This window comes from Micropterus salmoides, unplaced genomic scaffold (assembly GCF_014851395.1).
Source record: "Micropterus salmoides isolate LMB-PRFRI ecotype aquatic unplaced genomic scaffold, ASM1485139v1 Ms_hic_scaffold_15, whole genome shotgun sequence".
In the NCBI taxonomy this organism is placed as follows: Eukaryota; Metazoa; Chordata; class Actinopteri; order Centrarchiformes; family Centrarchidae; genus Micropterus; species Micropterus salmoides.
The window spans coordinates 22,983,194-23,008,924 of NW_024040596.1; the positions used below are offsets into that span (position 1 = coordinate 22,983,194).

The 25,731-nt window shown below is 38.3% G+C and overlaps 2 protein-coding genes across 4 annotated transcripts in view; one reads left to right on the forward strand and one right to left on the reverse strand.

Moving 5' to 3' along the window:
* The first annotated feature begins 2,388 nt into the window (after window positions 1-2,388).
* On the forward strand, window positions 2,389-16,475 carry sec22a (SEC22 homolog A, vesicle trafficking protein). Its single transcript, XM_038721092.1, has 7 exons — window positions 2,389-2,522; window positions 4,301-4,511; window positions 7,461-7,624; window positions 10,436-10,615; window positions 12,029-12,147; window positions 13,608-13,673; window positions 14,013-16,475. Exons 2-7 carry the CDS (start codon window positions 4,330-4,332, stop codon window positions 14,211-14,213), a joined length of 912 nt encoding a protein of 303 aa, XP_038577020.1. The 5' UTR covers window positions 2,389-2,522; window positions 4,301-4,329; the 3' UTR covers window positions 14,214-16,475.
* A 1,820-nt stretch (window positions 16,476-18,295) lies between these two features.
* The window catches only part of adcy5 (adenylate cyclase 5), an 89,849-nt gene continuing 82,413 nt past the window's right edge, over window positions 18,296-25,731 (reverse strand). For all 3 annotated transcript variants that reach the window (XM_038721090.1, XM_038721091.1, XM_038721089.1), the window contains 4 exons: window positions 24,256-24,519; window positions 23,354-23,558; window positions 22,702-22,826; window positions 18,296-21,031 (listed from right to left, as the gene is read on the reverse strand). In XM_038721090.1, the coding sequence (XP_038577018.1) occupies window positions 20,903-21,031; window positions 22,702-22,826; window positions 23,354-23,558; window positions 24,256-24,519 (723 nt within the window). In that variant the 3' untranslated portion in view covers window positions 18,296-20,902. The remainder of the gene's footprint in view (window positions 21,032-22,701; window positions 22,827-23,353; window positions 23,559-24,255; window positions 24,520-25,731) is intronic.

The window sequence follows — 25,731 nt, forward strand, 5'->3', positions numbered from 1 at the left end:
ACTATAAGCTTTTTAAGCTACAATGGTGCCTGACCATTAAGGACTTTGTAGGTGAGCAGAAGGATTTTACAGGGAGCCAGTGCAGAGAAGCCAATACAGGAGAATTATGATCTCTTTTTCTGATTCTTGTCAGTACACGTGCCGTAGCATTCGGAATAAGCTAGAGAGTCTTAAGGGACCTATTCAGGCAGCCTGATAATAAGGAATTGCAATAATCCAGCCTAAAAGTAATAACTGTGTGGAATAGTTTTTCTGCATCATTTTCATGACCCCATGGCCTTCTTTTGAGCCCTACTCAGAGAACAAACTTAATGTAATTGTCAGTATGTTGCTTGATATGTCTAGCTGTAATAACAATGCAGTCTCCCAAGAACAACTATTGAGGTTTCAGACTTTTTACCATGTCATCATATTGATTCTCACCCAAGACAGGTAGTCCTTAAAAATCACATTTCATGAATTTCCTGTAAAAGTGTCAAAATCATGCGATTGAACCAGAAGAATGTTCTGCAGGTATATTTTTAGATATGTCATAGTTGTCAGGAATTCCTGAGGTTCAAAGTTGAAATGTATAATGATGACATCCAGGGAAAGAGACAATTTGTGGTGATGCATTTGAATGCTGATGTGTGTGCACCTCTGTTTAAACTGTGTCACTGTGAATGACGCCACTGCCGTCCTCACACCTGACATTCTCTGCACTAAACACTTACCGAGACCTGTGGCTATTCATCAACTTGTCAGCAGCAGCAGACATCCATCATCTACTTTCCGTCTGCGTGTCTTTCTTTCTCCCGCTCTTTCCCAAACACACACACACACAGGCCATGAGGATATTGAGGAGGTCCCTTCAGGTTGACACATTGCCTGGGCTCATGTGTGAAGGATGAGGCCACTAACCGTCTCCGTATTGTTGTTTTTATTTCCTCTAGCCGCAAATGTGTTTTCTTCCATATTCTAACAGAAATGTATGAAAATAGGGGGGGAAATGCTGATGCCAGTGAATGGCCTATTTTAGGTCTGAGTGGAGCACTAAAACTTGGCAGGCTCTGGGTACGCATTATTCATTTTTGATGTTATTTTAATTTTAACATTAAAAAAAGATCTCAGCATCAGATGCTTGGGAGTAGATTTAATTTGTTTCTGGCTTTCAGTGGGAAAATGGCAACTGGAGCAAGTGGAGATCAGAATAAAAAGATAACCAAAATGTAGTGAAAATAAATTATGAAACATAGTATCTATTACAAAGCTCATGAATATTAGTAATCTCAGTTAAAGAGTAATTAGTATACTGCAGTAGCACACTATTTACTGTCTACCAACCTTGTTGGACTATAAACAGTACTAATATAAAATATTTATTTAATATTATTTTGTTAAAATGTATTACAGTATATTATCTCTTTTACCACCTACTCTTATTCTTGTTTTTTCATGTTTTGTTTCATTTTATGCTGTCCATTTAATTTTATTCTTTCCACTTTATTGTGTAACTTTGTGTAGAAAAGTGGTATTTAGGGTGTGTATTGCTGAAGTAATATCGAAAAATCAATAATGGTAATATAAACATTACAATAGCATATATAATAGTTAGAACAAAATTGCTTCTGCGATTATTATTTGAAAAATTAAAGACAATTATTGAAAGAACAATAACATTACAAGACAAAACACTGACTAAAGGAAAAATAATTAAATATGGACATAAATAAATAAAAATTATCAGCTAACTCTTTGTATTATCTTTTGTTTTTAGAGACTCTAAGGAAAAAAAGACAAAGGCATGCAGTCCAACACAAACTATTAGCTGTATTTTGAAGAAACTGAAAATTGGTACAATAGCTTTTTTGAATGTACCATGTACCCATTAGGGACAATAATTTGTTTAAACAATTGATTTGACTGGTCAGCATAAACCAGTGGTTGAAGTGGGGTCCTTAATGGGGTTCCAGAGGGTCCCCAGCAAAAAGGGGAATTATTTACTTTCACTACAATTCCATCCCTAAGTAACACAGTGATATTATATATATGACAATTTTGGTCATGGTTTTCATTCACTTTCTGTAAAAAAAACATCTAAGAGCCAAAATCCTATCAGTTAGATCCTTAGACAAAATCTTATGAAATGGGGGTCCATGATCAGTTTAGGGTTCCTTGACGTTAAAAAGTTTAAGACCTACAGGTCTAAACATTCAAAAATAAAACCAACTTTATATAAGGCACAAACACTAACGTTAATAGATTAATAAGGCAATGTGTAACCAAAAGTTAAGCGAGTGAAAAATAATTTAAAAAAAAAGATAAATGGAAAAAAAATCAGAACACCCTTGTTGTTTTATTACAACAGAGCATTTTTGTTGTTTTATTTTTTTCTGTGGCCCTGAGGTCACCTTTACCCACAATGCACAGCGGAAAAGCCACGTAAACGTAAAGAACCATCACCGCTGTTTGTGATCTGCTCTCTGCACAGTTTCATACCTGCATATAACAGATGTCCATATGATGCTACACTCGTTTACCAGGTATTAAATACCCAACTAACTATCTCAGTTTGTCGGACGTGTGTGCTTTGTTCAGGTTCGCTTCTACATTTGCCCTGAGTAGTGGGTATGCAAAGTAGCTAGCTTTTAGCTCCATAGCCTGCGAACGTTAGCTGAAAGGGAATGCTGGCGAACAGGCTAATGTAGTTAACGTTAGCTGCTAACTGTAGCTAGCTGGCTAACGTTACCCTGGTCTGGGGTCGCTAGCTTATTGGCTAGTTTTCTCATTATGTTAGTTGGTCGCTTACATTAAAAATAAACGTCCATCAACACGAAACTTGTAGCTAATGCGCCAAACGTTCATTTGAGGTTAACGTTATATCAACAGATGTAGCTAACTGTAATGCTAAATAATCAACTAAGGTAACGTTAAGGTAGCTATTAGCATAAACGCCTTACCTCTTTCAAACCGTCGTAGTAATGTGTTGCTGTTCTTTTAGTTAATTAAGGCAGGCAGTAATGTCAAACTCTTGAGTTAGCTTTAAAGCTATTTAATGTTTACGTTTTGTCACTTGTGCGGTGAAAGCACGTCGCGACTGAATTCAGTCAAGCCTCTCAACGCCCCTTCATTTATTCTGAGGAGCTGTCCATGGTTCTCACGTTAGCACAACCGACAGGTTCTGTTTCATTACCTGGAGCAGCAGAAGCTCTTAGACATTTTAATTGTGCCACCAAAATAGAAGTTTAGTGTGTGTCCCAGAGATCCAAGCACACGTGTACGTAATCAAGCGACATAATATATATTTATTAATCTATTGTCAATTAAGACCTACACTTTAATCAAAATAAAACATTTACTTTAAGATGAATTCTAGTAAAGAACATTTTTATCATTGAAAAGCAGTGACTGAGTTTGTTAAGTAACCAACTGGTAAGAGGAGAAATACACACTGTTCTGCAGCCATGAACAGCTCTGGAAAAAACCGCACCAGCAAAACATGTAGTCTCTCAACCAAAACACTTTCTTTTGAAGTTTTCTGCTTTTGTTCTGGAAGAACTCCCTTGACTTTCCCTTGTGCTGTGGGTGTCTAATAAAGTAATGCTTTTGAAAATCTCTTTACTTACTAAACACACTTTGAGTGCTCCTCATTTTTTAAGTGCTATCACAACAGCATATAAAAGATTCCAATTTTTAGACATGTTTTGACACAACTATGGGTTGGGCTTAAAAAAAAAAAATCACTCTTCACAGCCAGGTTTGTGGTTCTTGAGGAAATGTCACTTAGGCAGGAAATTAATTTGCAAAACACACAAAGGGGGAAAACACAATATAAGCAATATTAGCACATAGCAGCGTGAATAAGAGCCACTAAAGCAGCTTGTCTTTGGGGCAAAAGAGGACTATAATTATACATATTAGGATATTGTGATTGGACCCACCCATAAAGGGCCTGCAAACCTAACGTTGCACACTTATTGCAGAGATGCTAAGAAAAAATGTTGAATATTGATAATGATGTTTTTTGGTTAATAGATGATCAATTATCAAAATAGTTGTGAATTCATTTTTTTTGTGTTGTTTCAACACTTATATCAAATATTTCAGATCTCACACCATGACCAGTTTTTTTTCAGATTCAACACATTTTATTTAAATCTAAATGTATAGACATGCATTTGAACAAAATGCATGGTTAATTATTTGACACACAACATGGACTGAATTGAGGGCCTTTTATTGATCAGCAACATTGGATAGTCAACATATTCTTGCTACAATCTCGATAAAGCTTTCTTCCATGTTGGACATCTGTTTACAGGGCTTCAGTGAGACTGCCAGAGCTATAAGATGTCGATGGTGTTGTTTGCCTCTGTGGTTCGGGTTGGGGATGGCCTGCCTCTTTCTGCATCCACTGACTATGAGCAGGACAAAGAGCTTCAAGAAACCAAGAAGCACCTCAAAGGTCTTTCCAAAAAACTCAGCCAGTTCCCTGACCGCTGCACGCTTAAGAGTGGACCATACAATGTCAAGTAGGTCATATGTGATGTTGATTTTAAATTACAAATGTTTTGTAATTTTAAAGGGACCCTTTACATTCAAACCACACATTAATTTAACAACCACAATAAGCCCATGTACACCCTGTTAAATTTGGATAACTTGCTAGATAACAACAGTATTTTTATGACCATGAGTTCATTCACTTAACATATTTTCAATTCAAGGTATCAAATACAGTTTAGAGATTAGAACTTTACAGATGTAGACACTTTTCTGCCTCTTTTGGGTGATTTAACAGTATAGTGCAGACAAATTTTCTTACTTTTTAACACAACTTTGATTGTAAATGCTTTTTAATGTGAGTGATTTGACAGCTAGGCCTTAATTTAAGGTGTTAAACCATTTCTGAAAGCCCCGCTGGTGCTCAGGGAAATGCTTTAAAATTCTCTCAAGCACTGTTTGTTAAGAGCTAATTAGTCTTAAACAGAGAACATGAGCTCAAAAGAAACTCCGTATCGGGCATCAATTAGCCAGCTATACCTTTTAGCAACCAAGAGTTTCCTTTGATAAGAGTCTCTTTAATCAATGAGACCATGGAGCATTGGAAGAAGAGAAGGTCAGAAGACAGTGAAGATTAGAATGAGACAGGCCGTGTTTAAAGTCGCAGGTTAATCTGTTTGGTGATATTCTGGGCCCTTTAAAGGCTTTTGTTTTATTATATTTCTGTGTCATGAGCAGGAGGACATTCCAAGTATCATTCTGCATGAAAATGACTCATTGATATATTGCAACCTTAATAACTAACTTTATTTTGACATTTTTGAATGCAGGTTTACTTGTTTTATCATTCCAAGCCCAGTATATCGTTCCTGTTATATTGGGATTTAGAATATACTGTACCTAAAGGATCTGCACTGATCTTAAATAGAATACAATATTTTAACATATTCATGCTGTAACTCATTTATCATCGCTTATACTAGTTGTACCTTAGTACAATGTCCAATCAACTTTTTATCTTTTTACTCAACAGTGACAGACAGTATTTTCTGATATTGTATAGGGATGGCTCATGATTTTCAAATAGTAAATAAATGATTAAAAATCAAATAGTTTAAGTGTTTCCTACAGAATGATAGTGTAACTGTGGCGCATGTGGGGGATATTGCACTAGCAGTAGATATTAACTAGCAGCAATGTATAGCATGCTAACTTGACAACCTCACTGTATTCTAACGTTAACATAGCTATCCTTATTAGCTAGGCTCCTTGCTTGCTAATAACTTATTTGACGGTGGGAATAACAGCGTTGTTTTAAGAACATAGATAGACTACAGTGTTTCGTGCACTGCTTTACAATGAATTTTGCCACAAATGAATCAATGTATGTGAAACACTGTAGTTAATGCAACTATCGTCTTAAATAAAATATTTTCCTTTGGTTTTACTGGCTTGTTCCGTTTGGTTACAGTGCTATAAGATGGGCTGGATGCTCAGGTTGCAGTCTAATAGCGTTAAGGTTCTGTATTGTTTTCGCTGCTGCAGAGGAAATAAGGTTTCTGTATGAACGCCACCACAATGTCTCGCTACCATTCTTCATCAGCAGTTGCCAACTATGCACTTCACTACTCTCTCCAACACTGGCACAGTGCTAAAATTAAGATAGGTCTGTAGAGATTATATTTGGCTATACGTTACCAGCTAAGAGCTAGGCTAAAGTAGTCTAAGAAACCAGTTAACCCAACTACAGTTTGGGGCCAAATTTCTGGAAAAAGTAACACAGGCAAAGCTAGCACATTACAACTATTCAGTCATGTTGAATAGTTCCCTGCGACTATGGAATAGTATTATGGTATCGGTAAACTATTAGAGGCACTGTTGGTCTGTGCATCCTGACTTTCAAAATGATGGGAAACAGATTCCACTAGTAGGATGGCAGAGGGGGTGACGCAGTATTCGAATCTGAACATAGATATTTGACTCTAAAAAGGTCTTGTGACACCAATCTTGATTTCCCCATCAAATTCAGATTACAGTTCAAGATTCTAGTCAGGCAACTTCTGGCATCAGTAATCCACTAATGCCCTATATCACTACTAGATGTCTGAGGTCTTCTGATCAGGGCTTGATGGTTGTTCCTCCCTCTAGGCATAAAACTATTGGAGACTGTGCCTTTGAAGTTGTGGCTCCTAATGTTTTTTAAAAATTCTGTCCCTTTGGACCCGTTGAATCTTCTGTTTCTTCTGTCTTTTATTGTGACACACTTTGTGATGCCTGCTCTTGAAAGGTGCTACAATAAGTGAACTTTACGTACTTACTGACTGTGGTCGTAATGTTTGTAATACGCTCACATCAGTATTGACACAACCAACTTGATGGTGTGTACTAATTGTGATGTTAGAGGCCACAAAATTAACAATCATTGCACCATATGAGAGTAAGGTACCCACCCGTCTTCCTCGAATATTTGTGATTTAGTCAGTTGCTTGATTTTAGGCACTGCAGATTCACCCTCATTCTTCAGATATGTTCTATGTGATTTTTTTTGTCGAGCCACATGATAATCATCCCATCAGTCTGCACTGTTAACATTTATGTTCCACATCAATTTAGATGTTGTGTTAACTAGCCTTCCCCTCAATTGTGCTCTGAGCTATTCAGATAATATAGAGGTCTTTGTATCTGAAGAATTTAATTTGTGCTCTGTGTATCAATTAACACTGCAGTGCCAAAAGATAGTGTCTGCCGACGTGAATGTGGTATTGTGTTTAATTAGCTGTGAACATGAGAATTTTAGGCACAAATGTGCTGAAATAGTATTTGTGCTGTGTTTAGAGCATCATCCAGCATAATCAGGAAATGTTTTTCCTATAATCTGAACTGTATTTAGCTTGGTGTCCTAATTACAGTTTTCCAGAGTTTCTGTCAGAGAAATGAGGGAAAAGCAATAATGTTTTGTGCGTGTGTGTGTGTTTCAGTTTCACAAGCGCACTGGGTGTTGGGTACCTGATGGTGTGCACCGCAAACTACCCCAACGTGCTGGCTTTCTGCTTCCTGGACGAGCTACAGAAGGAGTTTATCATCACCTATGACACCAAACGAATCAGCAGCGCTGTGCGGCCGTACTCCTTTATTGAATTTGGTGAGCTCCATGGAGGTTTAAATTATTTTTCATCTAACTGTCACATGGTAAACTTTATGATGTGAGTCTCTAAGAGTCAAAGGGCAAGGGTATCTTTGTTCATCAGTAACATGGGGAAAAGATCCATTGTGAAATAAGACGACATACCAATTTCTCCAACAAAATTAGGCTCGTGTTGGAGCATGTTTTACTTTTTTGTAACCACTGTTGCTGTAGCAGAAAAATACTGTGCCATTGGCTTTAGACCAGGTTTTGTTGGTCAATGGTGCAATTGCTTTCTGCTGCCTCAAGATAGCAGTATGCCAACAATGTGCCTGACCACACCTGTTTTGAAGATCAACACACCCATGGGCTCACAGATGGCGCTTTTGCTTCTTACACAACGTGGGTGCTTGGCGTGAAATTGTCAACTGCATCGGTCGGAAACTAGCAATGACACATGTGCGTTGTTCTCCCAAGGTATTGAACTGTAGCAGGTTTAGGGAAAGGTTGCAATCAAAAATTAAGTGACAACAATTCATGTAGTGTATCCTGAGTATGGGTGCATGATTATCTAGATATCTTGATGATTATTGTTTTTGAATAATCGCTTGAATATTTTTCTGATTAATTTATTAATTGTTTAGTTTGTAAAATGTCAGAAAAATCACAAAATCTCAGTGGTCAAGTGGACATGTACAAATTGCTTGTTTGTCCACCAAAATTTTAAACCCCAAAAATATTCACTTCAATTATGTAAAAAAAAAAAAAGAGTTAAAACTGAAGAATATTTGGCATACAAACTTTTGGGCTTAAACAATAAATTAAATTATCAAAGTTACTGTGCAGTCAGACCAAATGCAAATTTAATCCTCGCAACGCTTCCTACTGCGGAGTGTCACACATAACGTGATAATGCGAATAAATACAACCCGCGATTACTACAGCTGTATGAACCCAAAATAAACATTTTGCTGTGATTGCAATAAACGGCCCAAACTGATGCCAAAATAATAACTACAATATGATGTTGATTTGTTAAACACATAAATTCATGCTTTGTCAGGTCTGTTACCAAGACAGCAGAACAACAACTTTTAAAATGTTTATTTTCTGAATGGAGTTCAGATCGATCAGGTCTGTGCTATGCTAACTGACTACTAAGTACAACGATTGCTGGAATCAAGTAACAGACACAGATTTTCTGAATTTACCAGGTAGTTCCACTTCTTCGCTTTCTTTCCCCCTAGCAATGCCCAGTTTTGTTCGGTTTTTAAATAAATATGAAGTAGTAGTCCAACAGAGTTCTGGGTGCCTACTGGCGCTAACAACAACACTGGAACCGGAAACACACGGCAGCTCGCTGCTGAGAAGCGCAAGTGAAGATAAATGAACGTTGTAATCCCAAAAATTTAAGTAAAATTAATTTAATAACAGCAGTTAACTCTCGGCGTAGTTGTCTGAGCATAATTCAGTCCGATTGCGGGTTTTTCTTTCTCCAAATGTTGTAGCATGTCCCTGGCTCTCTCCTCTACGTCTCCCCGTAGTTTAGCAGCTGTCTGTCGGCCAGCAGAGATCACTCCCTCCACTCTGCCAGGTCCTCTCCAAAGAACACTCTGACACCCTTGGGGACGCCTGGACAGTCTCAAAGCTGATATACTATCGCGACAGAGCATCACAGTGTTTCCCATTAATTAACGAGACCATGGCGCCCGCCATAGTCTAATTTGCTCCGCCATAGTTCAAAAATGAACCGAAAATATTTTTACACATCTCATAATAACATATCAGACCTCTAACGTTGTGTTTTGTGGGCGCTGCTCCGCGCTCCTGTAAGCTCGCGTGCTCAGACACTTTGGCATCCGACTCGAGACAACCACTTTTCTTTTGAGGTAACTACGGTAACATTACCAGTCTGTTTCTGTCACTCGTTTGTGGGAAGGCGATTAAGCTAGCCGGGCCTAAATTTGGAGTGCACACGTATTAAAACCTTTATGGTAAATCCACCGAAACAGACCACTGCGAGTTGACAGGCATTCATACGTAATTTTCTCAATTTACAAAGACAAGTATTGCAGTATGAGAGTCCTACCTGAAGAGAGGCTATGAAATCTTCATGTTACGTGATACGAGAACCACATACAACATTATTTATCAAATTGGGTCGGACTAAATTAATTTAGCGCAAGGATACACATGTGACAATGTCCGGTTTTCAAAATAAGGTGTCTGTACAGAATGAAAATAAGATTAATTATATTCACAGAAAGTATAAAACATGTGACATGTTTCCATTAAAAGTAAAAAAACAACAACAATAAAATATAAGGAAAATTAATTATTCTATTTTAGGGTTGCTGGAAAAACATTAAATACATTGTTGACATTTGTTTGTTCACCATTTATAGCTATACATTGTGTTTATGATTAAATAGTTTACTAGAGCACAACATTGTTTACAAGAGTGCAAAGTTCTTCATAGATAGCCTCCACAAACCAAAGTAATGCATTTAACTTTAAAATGTACAAAATTTTCTTCCATATTCCTGTGGGAAACACTGGCATCATGCAAATTTTCAAGCGAAATCCATTCGTGACGCCGGCAGCGCCCCCTCTGCACCGCCCGACAAGAAATCACGGCTCTCCACATCTTTGCATTGACTTTGTGTGAAATCGCGCTGCTCCAAACATTCACTTCTTATTTGGACTGAATGCACAGTTAGTGTGATTAATGTTCTGCTCTTACATAAAATAATCTGTTTATCGGCCTTGTTTTGCTCTCTGTGTTACTGTTTTAACTGCTGTGTTGTTGTGCTGACTGTCATCCATTAGACACCTTCATCCAGAAGACCAAACAGCGCTACAACAGCCCGCGTTCTTTGTCCACCAAAATCAATTTGGCTGACATGCAGACAGAGATCAAGCTGCGACCGCCCTACCAGCTCTCCCCTGAGGACCTGAGGGCTATCAATGGATTCTCAGTGCACACGTCCTCTAAATACAAGGGTATAGGTAGGACATGAGCTGCTGCCACACGCATATACAGTCCCCAAGTATGAAAGAGGTTTGCTATTGTAATAGGCTACCTACTTAATTTCCCTTCTGGAGATCCATAAAGTGTTATCTCATCTTATCTTACTCTCAATACTTGGCACTATTAACACTGCTGGCACTGGTCTTTGTAACACAATGACAGAGAGAGGTCACTGAGGATTTTCTCAATATACTGTATCCTACTACACCAGAAAAGGAACAATACTGGGTGCTCCACTGCACCAGTCATTGTTCATATCGCTTTTTGAGCTGTTGGCTTTTTGACTAGTTCACATCAAACCCATAGACTCTTCCACATGCTTCTTATAATGTTTAAAGGTGCAGTACGGTAGCACGATGAATTCCCATCTGTGTGACAGCACCAAACTTTTGCACTTGATTTATTGGAATGGGTTTATTGGTCACTTACAGTATCCGATAAAAGAAGTCTGTCTTTCTGTAGACAATTATCTTGCTGGACAATGTTAAGGGCTCATTACTTTCACTTCAAACAAAAACCTCTTTAATTTTTAAATCTGTAATTTTGTGTTTTAAAAACTGGGGATAATACAAAAATGCATTTAAGAAAATACCATTTGCAGCACAAAACACTTTAGTTATCATCATTTAATAATTACTTTTTAGGGATAATAAAGAGCTAATTGTGCATTTTTAATCACCATTTTGTCCTTCACTTTTGTGAAACATTTTCTGAGCTACCCTCACTGTCAGGACACGTGGCGACATAACATCTGGGTCAATAACAGTTTGATCTGATTCTCTCTTTTCGTTTTGCACTAAAAATCTGTAAAACAAAAACAATGAGCCTTAAAGATAATGTATGTGTGCTGGTCAGATATCATTTTGCTCAGTCGAACAGCTCAACTGCTCAGACCCTCTACCCCTCAGTTGCTCCAGAAATCAAGGCTCTTGTACGCACCGTCACACCTCAGCTGCCCTAAGCAAAGCGATGCCACCACGGGTCACTTAGAGCTGTTGTGTTCCCCCTGACATCCTCTTCAGGGCAGATCTCTGCGCTTTGTTCACTCTCTGTTGGTTGCCCTTGCCAGTCTCTGAGAGCATAAATCATTTTGTCCAGTGGGATGAAGTATGCTGATCTGATAATAGTGACGCATCCATCTTTTTACCCTGCCAGAACATTCTGGAAGACAGGTTTAAAAACAATGTATGCTTTGGTTTTCATTTGTATTCAAGGATTTGTTCTTTTATCCTGCATATAGTAGTTTTATGAATGATACATTTCATTAAATGTGTATGTTTTGTTATATACTTTGCACAGCAGATTTATTTTATTTTTTTATATTTATTATACTTCATTTGTCAAGGACGATTGTGCTGAGTCTGCAATCTCGTGTTCTTTCTCTCTTCCAGCTCCCACACAGATGTTGGACCCCGTGACTCTCCCAGGCATCGTGTCCTGTGTGCTCAGTGTCCTCTGTGGAGGCCTGAACCTGCTGCGAGGGGTCCACGCTATAGAGAGCATACTACAGGTGAGGACATAATGGAGATGACATTCAAACAGATTCAGTTTCTCTTAAAGGGAAATTCTGGTTTAATACAACATATTATTTTCATATTTTGGCTGTCAGTTGTCTTGGTAATAGTAACTTAAAACAGGATGAGATTGACCAAATATGATACAACTAACGAGGGCATTTAACAATTAAGGCAAACTTTCCGTTGTAGACATGAATTACAATTTAGTGTTCTGCATCACTGTGTGCACTCTGGGTGTGTCTTGTGCCACGAGATCTCGCAAGATTAAAGTGTGACAAGATTTCTTGTCAGGTTAAAAGCTGTCTCGCGAGACTCACACAGTTAACATTTTTCACATGCTGTCAAGCCACACATTAATGTTCTTATGAAGTAAAAACCAAATGTAGAACTGATAACGTAGACTGGAGGGGCGAATCAACTCCGCCCAGCTGATGCGACACCGGCGTGCGCCGTGATAGTAATCGAGTGAACCTCTCGCGTACGTTGTGACAGAGCGGTAACGTAGCTGGTAGAGTTTTGCAGTATAAACATCTAAAAACTGAGGTGTAGCCTTGCTCTGTGTGGTACTGTGAGCTGCACTTTGTCAGAGCTGCTGAAGTTAACATGTGGATTTGTCCCTGGTCAAAAGTGTTTCATTTAGTTTCGGTTACATCCAGTCCCAAACTGTCGGTCAAACAGTGTGAAGGGGAAAATACCAGCGGAGCAATAATGTAATGCACAGCAGAGTATAGGCAGGTAGACTTAATAATATGTATACACGTGCGTTTGTTGCTCTCCGCCTGGTTGGGCCATGAGTTTGGGTTGTAACATCACAGTCATGAGTTAACTTACACAGCTGATCTCATCGCAGGGGGGGGGGGTGAATATGTGGGAAGTTATTAGGGAGAAGTGAAGTGTGTCAGTCCTGCATATGTACAGTTTTGCAAACCCATACTCTCCCTTGACTAAGCATCTAAACCAACCTGTCATGTATAACACACAAACCCACTTATAACCAAATACACGGGCTATATATCTCTAGTTATTACTAGGAATGTATCATGCAAATTGGTGGTGGCGCCGTCAATAGTGTTAAAATCTCGATCTTGTGAACCCAATCTCGTGTCTCATCTCTGGGTTAAGTTTCTCGTCAAACCCCTAGTGTGCACACAGTTTTCTTATGCAATGAGGGATTATTAGTGACATTACACTTTAGGTTTCACCTTGAAATAAAGTGGTGGTTTAGATAATCTGACTAATTGTCTAACTGCTTGTGTTTCCAGTCCCGTCCATTCTGTTCCTCGAAACTGTAAATGGCATATTATATTCTATTAAACTAGATGAGACTAAATGGGGGGAAAATATATAGAAATATAGGAATGTCTAAATGTTGTTGTCATATTGGTTTCTTGATGCTTTCTCTAGACATGGATGACTAGTGCTAAAAAATCCTGTCTTTTCTTCCTGTCTGCAGAATGACGATGAAGACTTTAATTATGTGATTGCCTTCTTCCTCGGCACAGCAGCCTGTCTGTATCAGGTAAGTGATAGTCTGCGGTAAGGGCAGCCCATCACTGGCTGACTAACAGCCCTGCACTTTACAGCTCAGCAGCCTGTCAGCTAGACTAACATTAGCAAAAGCTCAATGGCTTTCACCCCAGTACTTTCTCTAAAACATTTTCATCAGCTCATTTTGTGCAGCTCCTGATATTAAATGGAACATCACAAATTATTGACTGATGGGGGGGAGCAAAGTTTTCAGATGAGATTTCTTATCTATTGTCCCATGAAGGACATTGATGATGAAAACATGTCACTGGTCATTGTCAGTCACACAAAGTGTGTAGCATTCAAATTCTTCTCTGCCATTTCCTTTCAGTGCTACCTGTTTGCATACTTCTCTGTCTGGAGGAACAGTAAGTCCTTCCTGGCATTTGCACTGATCTGTCTGTCCAACATGTATCTGTATGAACTGAGAAACATGTGGCAGATCCTCTTCCATGTGGCGGTGGGGGCCTTCATGACCCTGCAGATCAGACTTAGACAACCACTGGGAAAAGCACCAGACTACAACGTCTGACAAAAACTTTAAACACAAAGGACAAACAGACCTTCTGTCGGATGTCTCACACACGCCCTGGAAATGCAGCGGAGACGGCACTGACCAGTCTGGGAACAAAGTGGAAACAAAAGAACAATCCTCCCAGTTCAGAAAGAACAACCAACAACCCTGCAGCACCACAGTGCATCTCAATGTGGACTTGGAGGAAACTCTGCTGCAGCCACAATCATTTATGGAATGGATTGGATTGATTTTTGAGCTGTCTACTCCCCACCAGTGTCTGATAAAGATATTTCCTTTTCCTACTTTCAGTGCAGCCATAGTTGAGGTCAGAGTCCTGCATATGTCCAGTTTTGCAAACCCATACTCTTCCTTGACCAAGCACGTAAACCGGCCTGTTCTGTAAAACACACTTATAACCAAACACACAGGCTATACATCTCTAGTTGTTACTAGGAATGTATCATGCAAATATGATATCTTCCAGTACCAGAGTTCAAGTACCAGGACCAAAATTATACTGACTTTAAACAATAAAGTAAAAATGTTTTTTCCATTTAAGAGAGTAAGTGAAACATATCAAATAATTCAACTCACACAGGCTTGCCTGAAGGCTAAATTGATGTTCAACAGCATACAGCTAAAATTAAACACATAGTAATCACTATTTTAAACAATCAAGTAAAATGTACTTGTAAACTGTGAAAATTACTTTAGGAAAGATGAACATAAAAATACAAGCAAGTCAGGACATAAATTTCAATTTCTAGTTCAGTGTTAGTTTTTTTGTCTTTCACTTACATCACCCACATCCCACTCACAATAAAACGTGTTTTATTTTCTGCCTGTTTCATGCACTTTTTGCACATGTACCTGTGTGTAGCTGACACGGTGCAGGACTCTGGTTAGGTCTTGCTTTAAAACTATGCAATGCTGCCTTGTGTGTGTGGCCCTCATTTCAGTTTAGTGTGTTCTGTATTCAGGAGCCAATGATCATACTTTATTTTGCAGATATTTGTCATTTTGTGGACAGTAAATTTTGCTATTTATTTATTGACTGATTGTTCGGTGACAACGGTCAATGAATATTTACAGATTTTATTTGTTTAACTTGTTGTTTTGATTGCATATTATTTTAACGCAGCCTGGTGCGTAGTTATCGTAAAGTAACTTCTGTTCCAGAAGACACAGACAGCCTGTTAGCATTTTTACCCTACTTCCTCACCCACACAGCCTCAAGCATATGCCAGTGTCAGGTGACTATGTTTATAAACAGGTCTGTGTTGGCAGCAGTAAAGATGCAAAGCTGTGTTGTTGAGGCCAAAGGCAGCCCATGTCATCTGAGCAGCCTGTGGTGGGCCTTTCCTCCCACCAAGCCCCATGGTTCAGACATGGTAGTGTCTGCCACTTAAGAAGACAAAAACTCTCACAAAGTCTCTCACCCTCTGCCTGTGTAATGAATATTAGTACAGTGTTACATATTTAACATATTAAAGACAAGAAATGCCACATTCATTGTTACAGGGCAGTGTGAGATTTGTTCAGGGAATTATGGGAAGATTTACTGTCTTCCTGCACCATCCCAACAAATAATAGCAAATAAATGGAGAAGAATAGAGAATTGAGTCATGACTTTATTGTTCATTGTTCTTGAGTCACTCTCTGTCACTGGAAAAAGTTAAAAGTGAAAATCAAAAGTAGTGTAACCATGGAGCTCCACTCCATGTTCATCTGGCATCTGCACTACAGATCTGTCAGGGGACCTCTGCAACACGTCAGCATTGTATGATCGATTGTTGTGCTCTCTAAATGTTCCCTGCTTTTCAGCAGCGGTACCACACCTACATGACCTAATAGCTCTTTTCACAATATGGCTCAGACTTTAGTGGATCTCATTTGAGTATCACTGGCTCAGATTGTTCACATTCTGCTTTTCCACAGCAGTTACATTATCTGTGTAGCGTGGGTGTGTAAAACAGGAACAATAAAATTCAAGGCTCTTATACTGGTTTATCCAAGTATGGAAAATGAATGTGTTCTCCGGATGTGATTTCCGGGTCTTTAACACTTGGGGATGAACTGCTGAAAACTTATTGTACGTGTTGTACAAATATTTTAATTTGTGTTATTTTACACTAGAGTGTAATATCACGCCCTTTAAAGTTCAGTACTTGTACAAAACAATATCACGAACAATTCTGTCTAATGTTAAATTCAGGAAATTAAGCTCTAGGAAAGAATGGCTTTGATATTAAATGGAAAATGTGTTGGAACACTGGATTTTGACCAGAAGTGCTTGAATTATCTCCATTTTTTTGTTGGACGTGGAGACACATTGATGATTCATCATAATGTAATCTGGTCCTCTTCAGGCCAATTGCAACATATCTACGCTTTTATTAATACTCATTGTCTCTGAGCTCAGCTATGAAACATTGAACACTAAAAAAATCTGTGACCATCGCAATGATATTCTTCAACAAAAAATGAATGTGTTTTTATCATAGCACTGCTCGGGCTTAATGAGGAATTCGATGACGTGATGCATGTTGTAATTGTGAAAAAAATGGATAATGATCAAGATTCAAGGTATCCTGTAATAAGAACATTACTGGATTCAAGTCCAAGTTCCTTTTATAATGTAAAGAAAACATTTACCTAACCTTGGAGGCCGGAGCCTCAAGCATATGGTACATGAGCAGTGGAGCTGCTAAATGTTTGTAAAACTGCTGACTTTAGTTTAATTCCCCCCCCCCCAGTTTTTTTTCTCTTTGGAACAACAACAAGCAACAATTGCCTCGTGATTCAGAGGCAGCCGAAACACTTTATTTCAAGCAGCACTTTATCTTTTTTTCAAAAGTAATGGCACAAGAGATATTATGAATATGATGATTATAATTGATGTCATTTCTGGGCACCTCATAAGGAGCAGTAATTTCCTCCAGATGTAGATGTATGGGACAGGGATATCTTTTTTTCCTGAGCAGAAAGTATGTGGATTTTAATAACAAATTGGTACTGCAGATGTAAATTGCACATTGAGCACTCCATGTTTCAAGTGAATGTCAGCAATAATGTCTTTGTGGCAAAGCTCACACAGTCAGCGTCTCACAGGTTGGCTGTTCAAAAAGGTCAAAATCATTAAGCCCGAGGCTCAGAGGATGTTGTTTGCTCCAACACGTTCTTGACTTCCCCTGAGAAAAGTCAAGTTAACACTATTGGGGTAACAGGATGCAGTAATGTGGCCTTTTATTCCATTACTGAAACCCTTCAATTTTGTCCAAAGATGCTTAATTTAAATTATTATAATTATGTATATCACAAATTATTGTATTAGCGTTTAACCAAGGCCCTTATTCATTCTTATTCAATGTAATAAATAGCCAACATTTTAACTTGCTATTACTATGCAAATATAGATCTTAAAACCGTAATGGATTAAATAACACTCAGGCTGCTAATCAGCACATTAGCATTTTGCTTCAATCTCTTCCATCATATATGAACAGTTATGATGAAAAGACAAAGGACCCCATGTACAGTATAAACAAAGTAATGTAGTGCTGCTGCCATCTGTTGGTGAGACATATTTAAAATAACTCCAAATTTCACACTACCAGGTCATGCTGAAGGCTTTTAAACACTTGCATAAGAAAGCTTTAAAAGGGGGTTAGTTTCTCACTCAAAGTGTCTCATTTCAAGTAGACACTATGTGGACAAAAGTAAGCAGACATCTGAGCTTTCCACCCATATGTGACTGTTGAGCATGTCATTCAAAAATCCTTTCTTTATTGACCCTTTGTGCACAGATGAATTGTCATCTTGAACTGTCACCATAAATTTGGAATAACAGCATTGTAGAAAAATAAAATCATTGTATGCTGCAGTCTGTCGCTGAATTGGAACTAAAGGGCCTTGCCCAAACCATAGGGTGTCCCCACACTTTTAGCTATATAATTTCTTACAATGGATGAAATATGAGATTTGGTTCTATAAGAGTATTCTGAGACAACAGTGTGCACAAAGTAGACAGGCATTTATCTAAATCCAATAGTGAGCTGACAACACAGGCAGATTAGGCAGAAAAAAATCCAGATGAATTCAGGTAGTACCTGTGAAACATCTCAGGAGTTTATTTGACTGTAAAAAAAAAACAAAACAAGAAAACAGCAGTGTTTGGCATGACAACAAACACAACCCATGGTTTTGTCTCTGAAGCTGTTTTGTCACAGACGCTGCCTCACCTAGTCATCTTATCAGATTCATCATGAGGATCCTCAGCTGTAGAAATGAAAAGGTGGTGAGCTTCTCTGACTTTTTAAACCTAAGAAATTATCCACCTCAGACACCTCATTGCTACACTCCTCTGATCTGTGCCAACTCTCCTACCCGTTGTGTTTTCTAATGGCACATTCTTGCAAAATAAGCAGTATAAAAATGGGTGTATGATGGCACTGCATTCAATGAGTCAAATGGGACGACACTTAAACTTTTAGTAGTATTTTCATCCAATAGACTCAAAGCAAACATTTGGATTAAGTGTCAAGTTTATCCTTTCCTTCTTAAACAGGAAACTAAAAGCAAATCCACCAACATAAGATAAGGTTGGTACTAATATACATATTTTCACATCCATGAAAAGACCAAAATCATCAATCAATTGATCCTACAAACAAATACTGCCTGTGAAGCAAAACCCAGATATATCTTATTCCTCTGTGTTATACAAGAAATAGTCGTTCAAGCCACTGAGCAGTAGCAGAAGATTCATTGGCCAGAGTCCGGCCAACACATTGCAGCTGGCCAATCTTTTTAATATTTAATTAGCTTTTAATTATTTACTCGAGTTTTTTTTGCATCATTTCAATTCAAATTTAATTGCCATAATTAATTAAATATATAATGTATCAATAAAAATGTTTTAAACATTGTAAAAGTCTATAATTATTCCAGTGGCACAGTGAAGGCTCCATATACTAGTTCCTTTTGTGTCAACACACTGAACACAATGTCTTGATGAAGTACATCCTCACTAGTGTAGTGCACCAAAGCTATGTTAAATGCTCATTTCAACAAATGTTATATCTGTGTTTATAGTTTTTTAAAGATTTGTCGTCTCGAGAAACAAATAGGCTAGGGCGCAGAGTGTGTGTAGCAATAGAATAGGGAAGTCAGAAAGTTGTGACAAATGAACTAACAGTAAGATTTTGGTCTTTTCATAAGATATCTTAACAAAAGAAACGGTTTATTGTATATACAACTACAAATTTGCCATATTTCTCAATATTCTTAGTATATTCTCCCTTGACACTCTGTCCAGACATTTACTGATTACTGTACTCTGTGACTCAGCCAAGACAAACAGAACCAGCTGTAATGTTTGGTCACAATAAAAATTTTAATCTATGAAACCGCCAGGTTACAGACAGTTTGTCTGATGACATGCTGAGTAATGCTGTAATACTGAAGAAAACTGCTCTGATAAGAAAATAACTGCAGTTAAAATTTCCACCTGGGCGTCATCTATCCCTGTACACAGGATGAGCATCATCTGTGTCGTCAGTATGTAGTTCATATTAAAGGCCTCATTGGAGATCATTGGACATTCATTGGGTCGTACCATCTGATTGAGCATAAATGAGCATGGGGGCAGGGGTCTACTGAGACTAAATGGTACATCAGCTGTGGGGCTACGCTAAGACCAGGCAACATCAGTGAGGACTTCTGAAATACCAACATGAAAGTGATACAGTATGTACATCTGAATACACATTGGTGTTTATAGATAGCTCTCTAATATATTAATGTACAAAATATAGAATCTTAAAATATCTGATAGTGTTTGGTGTTCTGAAATCAAAATACAAAATGTCGAAGATTAGAAAAAGCTCTTCATTGACATCCTCTTTGTGTTTCCTGTGTGTGTAAATGCTGTTGATACTGTAGTGTGAGTTTGTGAATTTATATGTCTGATGGGAAGCTTTCTGTGAACACTGCGTAGCATTTTCTCTCTGTTCTTACAAAAAAAAACTGCCTCTGGGGGAACTTGTCACCTGTAAGACGCACTCTTCACTGATTAGATACAACCTACTCCCTCCATCAATCTGTTAATTACCGACGTGATCAGGTATTGACACAAGGAGGGATAGTGATGCGGTGCTGGCTGAGTGTTCAGAGATTTGTACCTGTATCATGACAACATAGACAAAATGTGTTTTACATACAGTACATAAAATCATATACATACACATAAAACTGTCTGCGTTTTACATGTACATATATACTTCAGCAGGAGAAAGGCAGAGAGAAACAGAGGAAGTGATGTTGTTCACGTCCTGCAGGTTTGTCTGAAGCCATCACAAAATCAGGCAGATTGAAGCAAATCAAATTTCTTCCAGAACATTCTTCCTTCAGGACCTAGAATCGCACTGATCTTTGGTCTCAATGGCAGATTCAGGCTAGCCAGGCCTCTCCCACTCATAGTATCCTCCGCAGGCTAAGCTTTAGGAGGAATTTTCTCATCCTTCCCCATTGGGGTCTCAGTAGGTTTGATAAAGGATCGGCGCTGTGAGAAGGGAAGCTTCAGTCAGTCTCAGTCCGCCTTAAGATATCAAAAGTCCATGAGCCTGGTCCATGAGCCTGTTCCTTACATCAGAGGCGGAGTTAAGGCGCCTACCCCAGAGTGTCTATTAGTCACTAAGTTGGGGTTAACTGCTAGGTGGTCCGCCGGTGAGGAAATAGGTCATCATCTCTCCTTTGCCCTTGACTGTGACCACACCTCTGTACTCTAGTGTGTAGTTATAGGAGCTCAGTACCTGGTTCAGGTCTGCGGTCACCTGAGGACAGAGGGAGGAAGAGACAGTGAGTGGCCAGGTGTATTTTGGTTCACATGTACCACTTTTTCACGTTTATTATTATTTGTTTTTTGTTTAGCACCTAATGACTCCCAGTCAGCATTGATATGTTGATTTGCAGGTCAAAAGATGTGTAGACGTTTGGGTTAAAACCGTTTAAATAAAACCATTGCTTTTACATGACAAAATTTCATTGTGAAGCAGTTATACTTATTTCATATTTCAAAGTACTTTGAAATAAAGTACCTGAAAGGCTGTTGGAACAATGGTTATATGTGACCTTACCATCTGGGAAACTAACTTCTCAGTCAATTTGAACCCAGTTTTAACTTGGACATCTTTTGACCTGCAAATCACCAAATTATCGCTTACTTGGTTGTCTTTATGTTAAATGCAGGTGTCCTTTTTTACCACCATAAATTCAGCTGCATGTCTAACTTATCATTTATTCAATTTCACCAAAATGTAAAGCTGCCAGAAAACCAAATCCAGGGGGGGAAAATGACAGGCACCAATAGAAATAATTTGGTAATAATTAGGTATAGGTTGTTGTTGTATAGGTTATACACAAACAAAGCAAAAACTATCTGAGAAATAAACTATAATAAAATTTATTTACATGATAAGTGTTTGTATCTCAGCATATTAGTCCCTTTTTGGAGACTTGGTCCTTTTTACATTTGATTCTAGGTATTAAAAAATTACAAAAATATAGTACAAGTGAAAAATAATTTTATATTCTTATGATATATTTTTATATATGCTTCATCTATCATTCTGCATGGTTTACAAACAAATTAGATAGTAAATAAAGTATCTAAAGTAGCTCTTTTGACTGGTTTTCTCAGCCTGTATGAAAATACTGAATTTCATAGTCCACAAATAGATGAAATCTCCTAGTGTTAACAGCATAATTGTGCAGTTGCTTTGTCACTTTCATGTTCATTAGGAAGCAGGGGTTTGTATTTGCTCTTGCGTAAATGGTTTTTCAGAGAGTGCAGTGGAGAAGAAATAAGATGAAATTAAAGGTTTCCATCTTTGTTCAGAGTAGCTTTGAGTTATTAAGCTTTAATGATTCCCACATCTGATAGAGCAAAACCAATATGGCAATTTTTAATTAACACTTTTCATTAACTTGAACAGATCCAGCCGTCAACCATGTCTGAAAGGCAGTTTTGGAAGAGATTATGCAAATTCTTGACCAAAATAGATTGGAGCTAACGTTCATTGTCTTCTAAACTAAGTGAATATTCTGTCAGCAGCCCTGAGATTGTTCCACTTGTTTTTAATGTTGTGGACTTGTTGCAGACAAGAAAGGATAAGACAAATTTATATTGAAAGAATTTTTTTAATAATAAAGTTTGATTTTGAGCGACAGTTCTTTAGTTGAGTGGACATGTTTGTTGTTGCCAAGCTGATGTGCCTGTGGGATAACTGTTCAAAACTATCAGTATTGATTTAAGTAATAGAATGTATAAAAACTTATGTATCAACGACAATTTTGCTGTGTTGTGTCTTCAAGAGAATACAATTCTTGACAAAAACTAATGTGCATTTCAAAAGTAAAGTTATAGAATTGAGTTATTTTGAGTGTGTTTACAAGGCGAAATTACATGTTACAAGAATATCAGTCAGTCAGTGTCATACTTCACCTGGATTCTCTCCGGTACACCTGTGCTGTCCATACGACTCGCCACATTCACTGTGTTCCCCCAGATGTCGTACTGAGGCTTCCTGGCCCCGATCACCCCGGCAACCACAGGGCCAATGTTGAGACCTAAGAAAGGACACAAAGATAAGCTGAAATGTACTTATACTTAGGGCTGGGCGATATGGCCAAAAAAGTTAACACGACAAAAAAAATTCATATCATTTGATATTGATAAATATCACGATTTTTGCTCTTGAGTGAAACTTGAAGAAACCAGATGGTTAATTGTGGTTTTAAACTCTCTACTCTATGGTCAAAACATGAAAAACAGTGGATCAATTAACAAATCTGAGCTAGAACATTAAAAAATATATATATAATATATAAATATTTTTTCAGTCCCTTTTCCTCAAAAAATAAATATCTTATTAATTCATGATTCATTAATTAAATCAAACATTTATTGAACATCTGTTATATTGTATATGTTGTTAAGGAAAATTATATCACTATTGTTATTGTTTTATTGCCCAGCCCTACTTGTACTACACTTGATTACTATGACAAAAAACACAGTAAGCTGATATACATATTAGATATACGGTATAAATCCCTGAGCAACAGAAGCACATTCTTTCTTTTCTGCAGCTCACCTATTTTCATCTTGAAGTTGTTGAAGGAGTGTTCGTTGATGTATTTCATTTGGTCCATCATCCTCATGGCGTAGTCAGCCAAGGCACGGATGTGCGTGCGTCCAGCCTTGTCATATGTGGAGTCGTTGAGGCCGGAGGCCGCCATGTAGGTGGAGCCGATGGTCTTGATCTTCTCCAGCTGACGGAACTGTTCCTCACTGATGATCTAATGGTGGCCGGAGAAGGAAGGTTTAATCTATAAAGTTCTGTATTTTGTAGGGTTTGGGTTCAGGCTCATTGGATCCAAATCTAAGTTGATAAGATAACCAGATTCTTGAGTCTAACAAATGTCATGTTGATTTTTTTATGACCTCTGTATTTTTTAGTAGCAAAGAAAACTGTACAAAACATGTAAAGAGTTTTAGTTCTGAAACCTGAATTTAATCAATATTTTTTAGACAAAACTTTGTCTATTGTTGATCATAATGCATAAAGGATGGAGACAAGCTGGTGAACATAGTGGAGTATCTAGCAGCCAAAGAGCCCGATAGTTTTCTCAGGAGATAGTGGAAACCACACCAGAGATAAAAGGATATATTAGGATATATATAAGGAAATATTGGAGTTACATAAATCAGGTGGTAACAAATATGACTCCAAATGAATGATAATGTTATTCTGTGACCACTGGATGAGTAAATAAACTTTCAGATATGCCTTCATACAGCATAACAAACTAACTCTGTACAAAGTTATTACGTGAATGAAATCAGGAAAAAAGAAACCTACTTCTTATTTTACTTGGAAACAACAGTTTCGTAAAGCACCACTGACACTAGGAGATCCCACAGTGGAAGCCACAGATTTACATCCTCGCTCACAAATGCAGACGCAACGTCCAGCTGGATCTGTTCAAATCTTACCTCATCAAAGTCAGCGATGATCTCGTTAAGCAGCCGCAGACACTCCACTCCCTCATTGTTGGCCTCCAGCTCCACATAGAACTCTGAGAAGTTGCTGATGGAGGCGAACATGACTGCCACACACTCACAGGACTGGTAGTACAGCTCGTCGTTGCGCCGTTCACGCTGCAGGAAGTGGGCGGCCACGTCTTTGGGCAGGATGTTGTGGAGCAGACGGCGGTTGTAGGCCTGCAGCTCCTCCATCTCCTCCTTCTCCTCTGTGGCCTGTCAGGGGTTCAATACAGAATGATAAAAGATGATAAATCCTAATGACTTTGTTAAACCCCTGACTTTTCATATAGTGCCACCAACAGGTCAATTATCCAATGAAATATTTTGACATTTTGGATGGATTGGAACAAAATTTAGAACTGCACAACAATTACTACTGCTGACTCTGTTATTTCTGTTATTTATTGATACTCTGATACCACCCTCTCTGGACTCTATGTTGCTGTGTTTTTACCAGCTTTTCAGGGCCCGCCCTACTCTGCTTCTGATTGGCTAGTAGTCCTTAACTAGGAACTTCGCATGTGCAACTCCCAACAAAGATCATTTAGAGACAAGATGTATCACTCCATAGCTAAAACAAAGCCTTCAACGCACAGGGTGAAAAGAGGAGCCTGCTTCAGTACCTCCATGAGATGTCACAGAACCCTAGAGCATCCCTTAAGACATTTGATTATTATTGAAATAATACTTCACTGACAATCATATGAAGCAATGACTGTTACGGCTGCCATCCTCCATGAGGGAGGAAGATACAAATGTTACCAAATACCAATGAGACATCTTTTGAGCCTACAGTGGATTATTTTTAGTGGATTAGTCCTTCAAATATATAGAGAATGTCAGATATGTATGGACACATGAGACCAGCATACTGCAAATGAATGAAAAGAGTTTTGATTGAGCTGGAGTGGGCATGACCAAGCTGGACCAGACACACTTTCATATGGGCCAACGGCAGAAAGTTAGTCGAGCTCGCCAGGGTTCTGGTAAGGCCTGCATCCTTTTCGTGCTGACTGACAACCAATACATTTCTGTCTGTACAACCTGTTATTAGCTAGTATGTTCATAATTCTTTGTTGTAATTTAATCTCCTAGACCTAAAACAAATAATTTTACCAGTACTACCAGTGCAAAACAATGTTTGTGTTTTGTTTGATATGTGTTAAGGCTCGTAAAGAAGAGAGAAAAAAACATTGGCTTTCTTTATAACAGCATCTTCTAGTATTCCTTAAAGGGGTCTTGGATATTTAAACCAACACCACACACACACACACACACACACACAAAGGGAACATTACATTAACTGACATTTGTTTTCTGGAGACCTACCCTAACCTTAACCCTAGACCAAGTCCTGTCCCTAAAATGTAATCATTTACATTGTGGCAACCTGCTTTTTGTCCCCATAACGGAGTAATACACTTT

Excerpts from the sequence above, each read along its gene's own strand:
- sec22a (XM_038721092.1), top strand. The coding sequence starts at position 4,330 with ATGTCGATGGTGTTGTTTGCCTCTGTGGTTCGGGTTGGGGATGGCCTG. Across the intron at positions 12,148-13,607 it reads CTATAGAGAGCATACTACAG|AATGACGATGAAGACTTTAA; the intron begins GTGAGGACATAA and ends TCCTGTCTGCAG. Across the intron at positions 13,674-14,012 it reads CAGCAGCCTGTCTGTATCAG|TGCTACCTGTTTGCATACTT; the intron begins GTAAGTGATAGT and ends ATTTCCTTTCAG.